The sequence below is a fragment of the Microtus pennsylvanicus genome, chromosome 11, assembly GCF_037038515.1.
Source record: "Microtus pennsylvanicus isolate mMicPen1 chromosome 11, mMicPen1.hap1, whole genome shotgun sequence".
NCBI classification, from domain to species: domain Eukaryota; kingdom Metazoa; phylum Chordata; class Mammalia; order Rodentia; family Cricetidae; genus Microtus; species Microtus pennsylvanicus.
In genome coordinates this window covers 4,002,816-4,015,824 of record NC_134589.1, presented here as the reverse complement: position 1 = coordinate 4,015,824, position 13,009 = coordinate 4,002,816, and the positions used below count along the sequence as shown (strand labels likewise).

General features: G+C 56.0%; 1 protein-coding gene across 2 annotated transcripts in view; it reads right to left on the bottom strand.

The window, feature by feature from the left end:
- The window catches only part of Dnah17 (dynein axonemal heavy chain 17), a 107,021-nt gene that overhangs the window by 37,767 nt on the left and 56,245 nt on the right, over positions 1-13,009 (bottom strand). For both annotated transcript variants that reach the window (XM_075989966.1, XM_075989967.1), the window contains exons 44-53: positions 11,931-12,213; positions 11,659-11,832; positions 11,299-11,506; positions 10,682-10,847; positions 8,429-8,531; positions 7,280-7,427; positions 6,850-6,941; positions 5,597-5,758; positions 4,750-4,914; positions 4,194-4,385 (exon numbers count right to left, since the gene is read on the bottom strand). In XM_075989966.1, the coding sequence (XP_075846081.1) occupies positions 4,194-4,385; positions 4,750-4,914; positions 5,597-5,758; positions 6,850-6,941; positions 7,280-7,427; positions 8,429-8,531; positions 10,682-10,847; positions 11,299-11,506; positions 11,659-11,832; positions 11,931-12,213 (1,693 nt within the window). The remainder of the gene's footprint in view (positions 1-4,193; positions 4,386-4,749; positions 4,915-5,596; positions 5,759-6,849; positions 6,942-7,279; positions 7,428-8,428; positions 8,532-10,681; positions 10,848-11,298; positions 11,507-11,658; positions 11,833-11,930; positions 12,214-13,009) is intronic.

The following is a 13,009-nucleotide window of genomic DNA, read 5'->3' as shown; positions in this document are numbered from 1 at the left end:
TCCTTAATCACGGCTGCTTCTTCAGCCTCAGCTGAGCAGCAGTGACCACCTCGGCGAAGGTCTCCCTTCAGGACATCAACCACACAGTGAAGGTTTCACCTCAGTAGTCCGGGGCTCTTGTTAATCATAGTTGATTCTTCACTACAGGCTGACAGGCCCTTAGTTCAAACTATCACACAAAGGACCCTGGTAAAGCCTTTAAGGGACTCTCAAGCTTCCCTCTGAAATGTCCCAAGTCAGGCCTCCATTGCCTGCACTGCTCTCAGCAATGCTCATCCTCCAAGACCCCGCAGAACTGCTCACGGAGCTCTCAACACTCAATGCGTCTCCAGCCCCAAGTTCAAACCCACCACAAACCACACAGGCCTGTCACAGCAATACCTACAGCCTGGAACTAATTTCTGTCTTAGTTAAGATTTCTATGGCTGGGATAAGACATCATGACCAAAAGCAACATGGCACACACTGTTAATTCCAGCACTAAGGAGCTGGAGGCAGGTAAATCTCTGAGAGTTCAAGGCCAGCCTGGGCGACATGGGAAAGATCTTTCCCCCCAAAAAGCAGTTTTGGTAAGAAAGAGTTTGTCGTCCCTTACAGCTCTCAGCTTGTACTGCATCACCAAAGGAAGCTAGGGCCAGGAGCTGTAGCCCCAGGCATGGAGGAATGCTGCTTACCGGCTTGCTCCTTGTGGCTTGCTCCACCTGCCTGTCTGCCTGCCTGCCTTAGTCAGGGTTTCTGTCGCTGTGAAGAGACACAACCAACCACGGAAATTCTTGCAAAGGAAAAACTTTTAATTGGGCTGGCTTACAGTGTCAGAAGTTTAGTCCATTACCATCACGGTGCAACATGGTAGCAGGCGGGCGGCCAGGCAGGCAGATGTGGTGCTGGAGAAGCAGGCAAGTGTCCTCCATCTTGCAGGCAACAGAAGTGAACTGTGACCTGGGAGTAGCTTGAACACAGAACTCAAAGCCCGCCCCTACAATGACGCACTTCCTCAACAAAATCACGCCTCCTAGTAGGTACCACTCTCTTTGTGGGCTATTTTCTTTCAGACAATCACACTTGCTTTTCTTTCTTTCAACAGGGTCTCACTACGTAGCCCTGGCTGACCTAGAACTCACTATGGAGACCAGACTGGCCTCAAACTCAGAGATCGGCCTGCCTCTGCCTCCTAAGCACTGGGATTAAAGGTGTGTGCCACCACCGCTGCCCAGCTTCAGCCTGCTTTCTTACAGCACTGAAAATCACCACTGTGGGGGTGGGGGTGGGGGCCAGGGCCTTCCTGAATCAATGGTCAATCAAGAACACACACCACAGGCAACCTGATAGAGCCCTTTCTCACCCGAGGCTCTCGCTTCCAAAATTACACAGCTGTGTCAAGTTGATAAACCTCACCAACCCACCCTCTCTTTCTTACTGTGCTGGGGATGGGACCAGGGGCCTTGCGGTGTTGTATGCATCTGGTAGATGACACACCACTGGGCTACAGCCAGGGTTTTTTTGTTTGTTTGTCTGCATTTTTTTTTCTTTTGCGATTGGGTCTCCCTATAGCTTGGAACTCCCAGGCCTTCTGTCTCTAGCCTTCTGGTATGAGGGTTAGAGGTAGAAGCCACCACACCTGGCCTAATTTCCTTAGTAAAGCCTACCCATTCTCCAAAGGCTCTGCAATTCTCTGAAAGATTTCACACAAGTTCATAAAAGCCCTCCCTCCCCCCCGCACCCCCCCCCCCCCGCCCAAGTGGCTTAGCTCACCCATTGCAAGGAGCCAAAGTCTCCCAGTTTAAGGAAACATCACCAAGGCTCCCCTTTGGGGTTGATTGGTGGTCAAAAGCAAGTCTCAAACTCCATATTTTAGGCAAGCTAATTTTTTTTTTTTGAAAGTGAGGGAGGAAAAAACCCTCTGAATTTGGAAAAGCCAAGGCTGCAAGGGGTTTCTCCACAGCAGTGACCTGGGAATAGCCTTCGGGAGGGGGGGGGGCGCTGCTGTGACAGCCAGGGAGGTCAGAGCCGGGACACTGCTCTTATCTCTCTGGGCCTCCAGCACTGTGGCTCAGTGAATCCACAGTCACCCCAGGAAGCAGGAAGGACACAGCTCACGGAAGGAGCTGCTGGCAGGGCTGCCTCCACAGCCCATGGTTGGACTGCCAAGGCGAGCGGACAAAGCAAGGACCCTGCTAACTGAGTGCTAAGGTCAAGATGGTAGCTTCTGGAAAAGATGTTGGGCCATGGAAGCCTGGAGGAACCCTCTCATCTACATCCTTTTGGGCACACTGTCTCCCAGGGCCCTGGAGAACAGCTGTCTGCCAAACTCCTGCAGCTTTGGCCTTGAAGCCAAGGACACTGACCTGAAGCCACCCCTGTCCCCCATCTCTGCTCTTTGTCCAGTGTCTTGTTCTGGACCACCATCACGACACTCAGCTCTGAGACCACCTCCCTCTCATTCCATGCAGCCCTTACAAACCCCAGGGGGGTCGTGTTCACCGGCCATCTCCGGTGTGCCTGCCACATCTTCCCCATGGGCCACACTCTGCGCCTGTCTACTGTGACTCCCCTCTGTTCTAAGATGTGGCAGGCTTGTCCCTCCCTGGCTTGTACATCCTCCTGGGACAAAGACCAGCGGTTTCTATGTGAAGGGCTTCCAAGCACACTCCTAAATCTCCTCCATCTTTAGCCTCTGGCAGGTGCCTGCCACTTCCAGGACTCACTTTAAAGGACTGTTGTAAAGCATCATGAAAGCATGTGTGCCAGCTTACAGCCACTCAACACCCCCCCACCCCACTCACGCCTGCTCACACCAACTCACACCCACTCATGCCCGGTCACCCCAGTTCATACCCACTCATTCCCATTCACACCAGCTCACGCCCGCTCACACCAGCTCTGTGATGCTGCTATAAGACAGCTTAAGAACTCAGGAGACCACTCCCCTCTTACGATGTGGGGCCCCTTACCCAGCTTTTCCTTCACTCTTCCAACTGGGTCTAGAGAGGGAGGAAGCTAGCTTATCACGGGTGTGGGGTGACTGATTTCCAGACCATAATTACGTTGCTGCGGTGGCTAGTGACCACGAGTAAAATACTGGGCACCCACTGTCGGCTCTAAAGCGAAGACTCGGTAATAAAGTCCCCGCAGGGACAGAACATGAGTTGGCTGGTGGATGGGACAAAACCTTGGAAAACAGGTGGCTCCTGGGGATGGGTGGCAGGGAGGGGGGGGTCCAAGCAGCACTTGAGTTGCTGTGGTGATGTCACTGAGGATAAATGCTTGCATGCAGCCACGGTGCAGAAAAGCCTTGTGCAGGAGGCTCCGTCCCTTTATACTAGGATTCTAAACTAGAGCTGGCTAGTCCTGCCAATGGAATCGACCAGAGTCCAGGAAATAGGGCCAGCGGTAGGAGGCTGGCCCAGAGGAGGTGGTTCCCGGCCTGCACTCCCTACCAGAGCCTCCTGTGCCCTTCAGATCTTCACCTGCACCCCAGATCCCAGGAACCGGGCTCTCCAAGCTCCAGACCTGTGCAACCAGGCCAGGGGCTGCGGCATTTGGCATTTGCCGTGGCGAGGACTCCCCAGGGATTCCCTGGGCAGGTCTGGCATCTCCCAGGCCCCGCGCAGAGGCAGCTCCAGCACAAACACAGATAGGACTGTGTCGTGTACGCTGATCAATCTCAGGTTCCTTCCCCGGCACTCCGATAACTTGTTCTGGCTTAATAGTGTTTGACTGGCACACACACACGCTCCCTGGGGACCAACTTTCGGGAAGGAGAAATCAATGGAAGGCCCAGAGGCACGCCTGGGGCATGGCAGGCCTACTTCACTAATGTGGACTCGGTCAATTCAGGCTGAGCTGTCCGCCGCGTCGGGGTCTGGCATGCAGCGAGAAGCCGAGCGCGGTGGCTCTGAATTCTTTAGCCTGTAGAACTGGGGACAGCTGAGTACGCCCAGTGACCAAGGCAGGAATCTAACCTCTGCATTTCTGTATGTCATCTCCACTCTGCCCTCCCACACCGAGGTGAAACACTGGGTAAACTGAGTCACACATCTTCATCTTGTCCCTGGCCTTGTGCACCAGTCACCAGTGTCCTGGCCTTTTCTGACAGGATCAAGTCACAGGTGACATCTGGTGTGTCTCCTGGTTGGCCTCTCTTCAGGAAGGGACGTAGTGGGCCCTTGCCCTTCCTCCCTTGGAGCCCTCACCTTGAGGTCTGGGACCCCATAGCCTTTCTTGAGGGTGATCTGGAAGACGTCCAGGGCGCTGATGTAGGCAGCCAGGCGTGACAGGCTTTGCTTCCCACTGCCGCCCACACCCACTAACAGGGCGTTTCCCCGAGGAGACTCCAGGATACGGTTGATCTTACAGACGTGTGCCACGGCATCCTCAAACAGCACCTGGAGAGGGAGGTCAGAGGGGTCACCCCTGTGTTGCCCCTGTGGAGGGCAGGGCACAGGCTCTCACCAAGGTCACATGACCACTTGTGGCTCAGAGGAAGTCACCTGCAGGGGCCAACCCCGGGGAGAGCACAGGCTCTCGCTAATCCCTGGTAGGCGCTAAAGGCTCGCGCCCCGTTGCACTGTGGTTTCAAAGGCGGCTTTGTTTGTAAATTACATTTAGGACAGACAACACAGCAGTTTTGGGCACCCACCACGGACCTCGGAAGGTCTCTGTGTGGATAAGGAATACCGCCGCACAGCGACCCAGGAGGGGGATCTATGTCCCGGGCCCTTGACGCCCGGCCGTCACTAGTGTACTCACCAGGTTCATGACTGCATTGACTTCGTTGTAACTGTCCAGGACGTCCATGAGGAGTTTGTTCAGGTGAGCCACATCCGTGACGGGGCAGTATTTGGGGTCACCGATCCCTTGGGCAAAGTGGCAGAAGATGTTGGGTCTGGCGAATAAGTTTTCCTCCCCGAGATCCTGGGGCCAAGAGACAAGATGCTTTGCTCCTGCTCCATCAAGGACATACCTGACAATGGTCTCCATGCCTACCGAGGGGGCGCCCATGAGGCCTGTAGGAGGCCAGGCCATATCTCCAGTGATTCAAACCATGACTGTGTCAGCTTTTAGAGACCACTGGACGCTCCGTCCCCGTGAGGTGGTCCGCGGAGAAGAATGGATGGCACAAAAACATACGGGACATGCCAGGGGATGACAAGGACTGAGGCAGCTGTGCCCCCTCCATACAGGTGGAGGGCAGGAAGCCACTCTCCGAATAGCTAATTCATCCTCTCCCTCCCCACCCCCTTCCTCTCCCCCCTTCCCTGTCTCTCTCTCCCTGCCTGCCTCCTTGCCTCCCTCCCTCCCTCCCTCCCTGCCTGCCTCTTTGCCTCCCTCCCTCCCTGCCCCCCTTCCTCCTTATTAGAGTTTGTGATCTGTTCTGTGGGTGCCAGAAATTGAACCCAGGTCCTCTGGGAGAACCGCTGAGCCATTTCTCCAGCTCTGGCTTATTCTTATTGGACCCACAGCCACATGTTGGGGTCCTTACATGGGTCTCCCTGTCTCCCACAAAGGGTCTTCCTGGAGGATGCTGTGGGCATCCTTAGCCCTGGACACTGAACTGGATGTGGGCACGTCAAGGGAACCCGGCAGCCTGACTTACATCAAAGTATTTCTTGGTAGATGCGATGGTGACTCTGCGCAAGGTCTCCTGGTCTTTCTCGTCAACCATCTTGTCCCCATACACCCGCTCAGCCTCATGCAGCCAAAGGCGGACAAGGTCCAGTGGGCTTTTCAGAATCTCTGCTGTGGAGAATAAGATGCCCTGCCCCAGACACACGGCGCATGGTCAGCTCTGCCCCCACTCGGGACAGCCAGCAGCTCCACCTGTGCTGTGAGGGCAAGTCAAGCACCACCTTTGGAAGGAATGTGGGGGAAGTGGCTACGTCCTTAGGGAGTGATCCACTTAGCTTCTTCATGGCTTCTGCTTGGGACCAGGAAATCCACTCACTGTGGGGGTCATACACACACAGTTCAGAAGCTGAAAAGTGTGTCTGTGTCCTGGGAGGCTTGGGGAGTCTCCTCCCAGGGCAGGGTTAGGGGTCCATATTCTAATGAGGAGCATTGTAGAGAGAAAGGACAGAGAGGCAAATTGTGACTGGGTGCATTCAAGGTGGTGGTGGTGGTGCGGACATTGACAAGGGCCAGGCTTTCAAAGACCCCAGCTCAGGTTCAGGCAGTGTGGGTCCAGCCCGGGGAAGGGGAGGGTACTGGCAAGCCTCGACAGGTTCGGCAGGTGTTTGCCAAGCCCCCACCCTGAGCTGTGGGACCATCATGGTAGCAAGACAGTCCCTGTGTCTATGGGGCTTGTGTCCCACTGGGAAGATTTGAGCAGAGGAGAGAACAGGACATGGTACACGGTGCTGTGAGTGCCGCACAGGACAGTGGGAGGGACGTGGGTGCGCAGAGGCCTCTGCAAGGCTGTGACTTTTGAGCCGATGGTTGGAGTGGGAAGGGACCAGCACTATTTAGCCTTGAGCTTTAGATTTCCCATCTGTCAGATGGAGGGCATGAGCTGAGGGGACAGCGGGTGTATAAATGGCCAAGTCTAATGCCTGGTTCAGGCTGAGCAGTCACTAAATGAGGGACCATGACATCACCGTCAATATCACATCCTTCGTAATCTTCAGCCCGTCACCCCCACCCCCACCATCATATCCCTGCCATCACGTGACCGACATCATCATCATCACCACCACCACCGCTGCCATCTCCATCACCCACCATCCTCAGTGTCATCCTCGTCATCAGCCCACGCTCATTTCCCTTTCCCTTCTGAGCACCGCAGAGGAGGAGAGCCCCCATGGACCAGGGACGTGGCCACGGGCAACGTGACGCACAGCTACAGAGCAGTACCTGGAAGATGTTGGAGAGGTCCCTGAGGTTGAAGATGTAATGAAACTTAATGGCCGTGGGAAGGAACGTCGCCGCAATTTTCTGGTGCAAGGCTGTTGCAGGAGAGAGGCACATCGATTCTTACCGACTCTTAATGGCCTCGGGAAGTGCAGGGCCTAAAGTTCCTAAAGCAAATGGACTGCAAGGGTGACGATTTAACCAAGAAATCCGCGCAGCTCTCTGAGGAGGGCGGGCGCTCGCAGCCGTTGTGAACTGCCCCTCCTCTCACTCCCCTCCCCCAGGCAATTGGATTTCACATCTCTCCGGTCTGTAACACAGCACCGTTTAAAAAAGATCGATTCCAAAGGATAGATAAAATATTTACGGCGGCGGGGGGTGGGGGGGGAGACCCGTCAGCCCGTAAAGCGGTGGGTCTCACCGGCTGGCTTACCCAGGGCCGCAGTCACCAGATGACTGCTCAGTCTCTGGATCACCATGGGTGTCGAGCGGTAGGACAGATGCTGTGCCAGAATCGTGTTGTAGATGGTGATGAGGGCGTCCTGCCCGGGGAAGCTCACGGCGAACACACAGAAGTGGCGCTGCACAGACAAGCGCAGGCTTCGGTTAGGGAGCCGAGCTATGAGCTGGAGGCCATGGCTAACCCTCTGGGGAGAGCGGACCCTGTTGCCACTGTCTAATGTTTGGTGGGGGGCATAGTAAAGACGCATAGAGAAATCACACGAGACACCCATTCTATGTGAAGCAGCCATGCACATCGTCCTGAAAATATTCCCAGAGGCACAGCATGGAGCACACCAGGTCTGGGGGTGTCTCCCAGGTCCCTGTGCACAGCTCTGGTCTGGGGGGATATCCCGGGTCCCTGTGACTCTGGATATTTGGAAAGGTCAGCCTGGGCACAGCTGCAGATGTAATACTTGATACCCTGCTAAAACTGGGCCCCAGGCATCCCTACAATAACTTTGGGGTTTAAGTCTGTCTCCAGTGTCATATATAAAAAGGTATCTGTGGGCTGGAGAGACAGCTCAGAGGTTAAGAGCACTGAATGCTCTTCCAAAGATCCTGAGTTCAATTCCCAGCAACCACGTTGTGGCTCACAACCATCCATAATGAGATCTGGCGCCCTCTTCTGGCCCGCAGGCACACCTGCAAGCGGAACACTGTATACACAATAAATATATCTTTAAAAAGAAAAAAAGGTGTTTGTAAATTATCTGAAATTCAGGTGCAGTTGGGCATCTGTGAGACCAAACCCAGGATCCTGCGCCCTGTGCTCTGTTAGTCAAGTGTTCCTCAGAGCCTCAACCCCTTAGGTGTTCCAAGACACTGCTGGCCACGGGGCCCACCTGGCCTTGAACTCATAATTCTTCCTTGTCCCAAGGGCTGGGATTACAGGTGTGCACCACCACACCTGGCACATCTGGCAGCCTTCCAGAGTCATGAGGAGGGCTGTCTGGCCTCTCGTCCTTTCTGTTCCCCTCAATTCCTGATACTCAAGGCTAGTGAGATCTGCGGAGCAGGGCAGCCCAGCGCTAACGCCCCAATCCGGGGCCAGAGCTGAAGGTGCTGGACCTCTGCCTACCTGGAGTCTGGGGTCGATGGTGAAGGAGCCGGACGTAGGGTTCATGCAAGCCACATACTGACAGTTGTGGACGTCCTTCAGCGTCAGTTTCTGCCTATCGTACCTGTTTGGGGGGGGGGGGGAACAGTGCACCGCAGGCCCAGAGAAGCCCCCCTCCCCAGCATCACCCTGTGCGTGCCTAAGGAAGACCACTAGGGGGCAGCGTCAGGTGAGAGAGCTGACTGCATGCTGTTCCTGAGGGGAGCTTGGGAATGGCCCTGAGCTCCAGCCCAGCTCTCAAGGGGAGGAGGTTCACCCTGTGGGACTGGATGACCACTGGGCACCTTGCTACTCCTGCCTTCACTCGGCATCACCGCCAGGATGCAGGAGCCCGTGTGGCAAGCGTAACCATAAGGGCATTTGTCGGGTAGCAAGCCAAAACTGCTTCCTGCCCCGGCGCACATGTTTTGAGACAAGGTCTTATTAGGTAGCCCAGGCTGTCTTCGGACGGGTGGCAATCCTCCTGTCTCAGCTTCCTGAAGGCTGGGATCAAAGGCCACCACACACATGCTCGGTAGAGATCACTCAACTTGGTTTTTTATTGAGACAGGGTCTCGGGCGTGCTCAGCTGAGTAGCCAAGGGTGACCCTGAACTTGTGATCCGCCTGCTCCCACCGCCCAGGTGCTGGGATTACCAGCAGACACCGCTAGGACACGCTTGGTTTATCCACTGCTGGAAACTGAACCCAGAGTCCCCTGCGTGCTAGGCCAGCACCCTACCCTCCAAGCCATGCCCCCAGCCCTCACTATTAGGGGAGCTGAGCGCTCGCTCTGTGATGTCACTATCCTCTCTGTGTGTCTCCCACTCCCCCCACCCCTCACCTGCTGTGGCTGCTACCCCTTGGTAGAGCCCGGAATTCCCTTCTCTGCCCCACCTTCCTCAGAACCCGGGTCCCTGCCTTATCTGGATCAGGCACCAAAAGTGCCTTTTCCTGAGATGACTGCAATAGGATCCTTTTGTCCCTGCCATTGCTGGACCTCATCTGTAGAGAGGTTCTGCCACACTGTGTGTATGTGGGGGTGGCAGAGGGCAAGCTGCAGGAGAAGGTTTTCCGCTTCCCCTGGGATCCGATTTGGGTTGTTGGCCTTGGTGGCAAGCTCTGGCACACCATCCTGCTGGGGTGTTTTGAAAACCCAAATCGAGCCACTCCTCCCCTTCCTCAAGCTTCCCGAAGGTGAACGTGGGCTGAGCTGCATCTGGAGATTAACCAGCGGGAGAGCCGCTCTGGCAAGAGAGCACAGGGGGCTTGCAAGTCTTCCCAGTGTTTGGTGGAGAGCTCTACCGAGGTCCATGTGGGGGTTAGGCTGCCACTGAGTCTCCAGAGGCCTCACAGGGGAGCCCCCGGAGGGAGGGGAGCACCCCACCACTTCACTGCTGCCTTCTCCTTCACTAACTCAACAGCGCTTGCCCTGAGGGCCACCGTGCGGACACCACCTGGGCTGTGCTATCACCCTCTCAGTAGGTGGCTATACCCACAGCTCAGGGACTCTGAGATCTTCTTTCCTGGGCCCCATGGGTCAGTGCTGCCCATGGGGAAAGGTGGGCTGTGGGGTGAGTGTTAGGACTGTAACCTTGAACAGGCAGCCTGGCCATCTTGAGCATGACCCCCCCTCCCGTTTCTGGGCAGTCCTGAGGGGGGCTCTGGGAGCCTACTGACTGGTTTCTGGTGTTTGTTTGTTTGCTTTTTATCTCATCTACTCCCAGCTCTGGCCCAGGCTGCTTCCCGATTTGAAGAGGTAAGGTGCCATGTGCACCCTCCTCCCCCTTCCTTCTTCAGTCCATCCTTGAGCAGCGTTCCCTTCTGTCACAGGCCCCTTGCTCATGGCCTTCTCTCAGCCAAGGCTGCTCTCCCCAAGAAGTCCCTCAGCAGTCCCAACGGCATCTGCCTCCCAGCTCTCCAAGGGGCATCTGTGACCCACCAGGGGCTCCTCTGTGATGGATCCAGGCTTTTCCTCAGAGTGCTCCCTTGGCCCACCACAGCAGGTAGGTACTTCCTTGAGTGGGAACCCGAGTGGGAACCCATCTGTTCTCCCTCGTAGGGGGTCTTGGCCACAGTTGCTGACATGTTTGTGGGGTGGCAACAGAGCAGAACCCGAATGATCTTTCCACTGCTCCGACCCTGCCCCATGACCCACGATCCCATGGTCTAGTCCCACGCCCCACAGAGAGGTGGCAATGCCTCCAAGCTCCTCAGCCCACTCGCTGCCCCTCACCAGTGCCCGTGGTCCATGTGCTGGCGGATCAGGGTGTGTGGGGCCACAGTGCCGTACTTGTCCACCTCCGGCATGTTCATGTCATCGATGAAGTAGATTAGTTTCTTGGTGCCTGGGGGGCCATAGTTCCTCCCTGACTTCTTTTCCAGAGGCTTCTCCAGCACCCCTGGGAAGGACAGAAGGTCATCTACTACCCACACATCCTAGACAATGCAGGGCCCTACAGGAGGTGAGGGGTCAGGATGGCAGGGTGTGCCTGGCCCAGAGAGAGACCCTCAGTGGCGTGTCATAGGCAGCGGGGATCCACCATGATCCACCATCTGCCACTCAACTTGGCCTCTGTTTTAAAACACCATTCAGAGGAGGAGGTGGCAGGACCCTTGATCTGGCTCAACCTTAGTAGGGCCACCCCTAATTGACATGAGATTATTTCAGCTGGAGGATCAGTCATCTCTGGGACCCTCAAGGACCCTCAGTGACCACTGCTGCAGTATCTGCCCAGGACACCACCCAGGAGCCTCCACGGGGACAAGACTAGCCTTCAGAAGCGCCCAGGCCTACAGTGGGAGGAGGTGGTGGGCAGGTGGGCAGGTGTGAGGACGGGGCCAGGCTCTCACCCTGCAGCATGGCTGACGTCGTGTAGAAGTTGAAGGGCACAGCCTGCACCAGGTAGTCATCGGTGCTGAGGCTCTCCAGCTTGTCCCCCATCAGCACCGACTTGCCGGTGCCGGCATTACCCACCAGCATCACCGGCCACGCCTTCCCCATGAGCAGGTCCATGAAGTACCGGATGCGGGTGGTTTCCGTGGTATGGACTAGGGAGGCCTAGGGGTGGGAGGGAGAGGGGCAAGGGTGACGGACAACAGGGACGACAGATCCAGTTCCAACTGGTGTACTGGTTCCACTGTGTTTCTAAGTCCCCAGCGTGGGAGGAGACCCTGAGCCCTCCTCTGGGCCCTGGCTTTGGGGGAGGTTACCTGCAGCGGGATGTCAGGGTCCAGCTCAAAGGCAGGCACTTTATCTGTCCAGGGCAGGAATTTTTTTGTTTCGGGGTCAATGTAGTAGTCGAAGATGGTCCCCTGCGAGGGTAGCTTGATCGTTTTAAATTCATTGATCCACCACCTGCTGAACTCCACTCGATAGTCAATGAGCTGTAAGGACAGGAAGAAAAGGAAGAGCCCAAGGGCTCAGCTAAGAGAGCTGCAGGGTGGCCTGGGTCTGGACGGAGGCTCCCTGGGGCTCCTGTCACCTGGTCCTGGAACATGGCACCCCCGAAAGCCCAAAAGCAGGCGAATACAAAGTAGAGTTCATACAGCTCCTTGGGGGAGTCGGGCGGGGCGTTCTTCTCCGTGAGCAGGCACTCTAGCAGGTAGAGGATGGTCTGGATGACTGTGATCTCGGGCACGGGGGTGATCCGCTTGAAGCCGACCCGCAGCTTGTCCAGGCATGTGGGCAGGTACTTGTCGAAGAGGATGGTCAGGTTGGCCTTCTCGGATTGCACCTTGCGCCTCTCGATCCAGCTGCTCACCACCCTGAGGGGGAGTGATGGCCACTGTCAGCTGGCCGAGGGCCCTTCACAGTGCTGGGGTGGGGGAATGGCCAGGGAAGCAGGGTGCGACTTAGCCTCCCATATGGCGGTGCCCTGCAGACCCTCAGAGGGCCTGACAGGGATGCCGGGCCAGTGGGGCGTCTGAGTTTCTCCTCTGGATTGGTAGTTTTGGGAGTGATGTAAATCCAAGGCAACTGGGATGGACCAGCTCACCCACTTGCCTCCCCCCACCCCACTTCTTTCGACCATGTCCCTTGAATCCAAAGCTGTCATCAAACCAGGTATCCAAGGATGAGAGCATATGAGCCTTCTATTTCCACTTCTCAAATGCTGGACTTACTGGCTGACAATAACCATGCCTGGATTATGTGGTGTTAGGTAAACCAGCGGACTAGGTAAGCGCTCTACCCATTGAACTACAACCCCAACCTCCAGACAGTCATTCTTATTGCCACCCAGGAAGCATCTTCCCCCAGCTGAAGCTAATACTAAGGGCTGGGGACTAGGAGAAGATCTCATGAGGTCATCTGGGGGTTGAGTGGGGGGCGGGCAGCTAAGGATGGAAAAGAGGAGAGGAAGTGGGACCCTCATGACATCATTCAGACCTCTGTATCCAGCTGTGTGACTGGAGGACCCAGTTAGTGGCTGGAACCCATACATACACATATGTGTAGACATCATATGACACATTCATTGCAAGAGTCCAAGTCCATGCACTAGATGACCCCTGGGACCCACTCCACATTGTACAGCATAATGTCATGCCCCAGCGCGGTTGT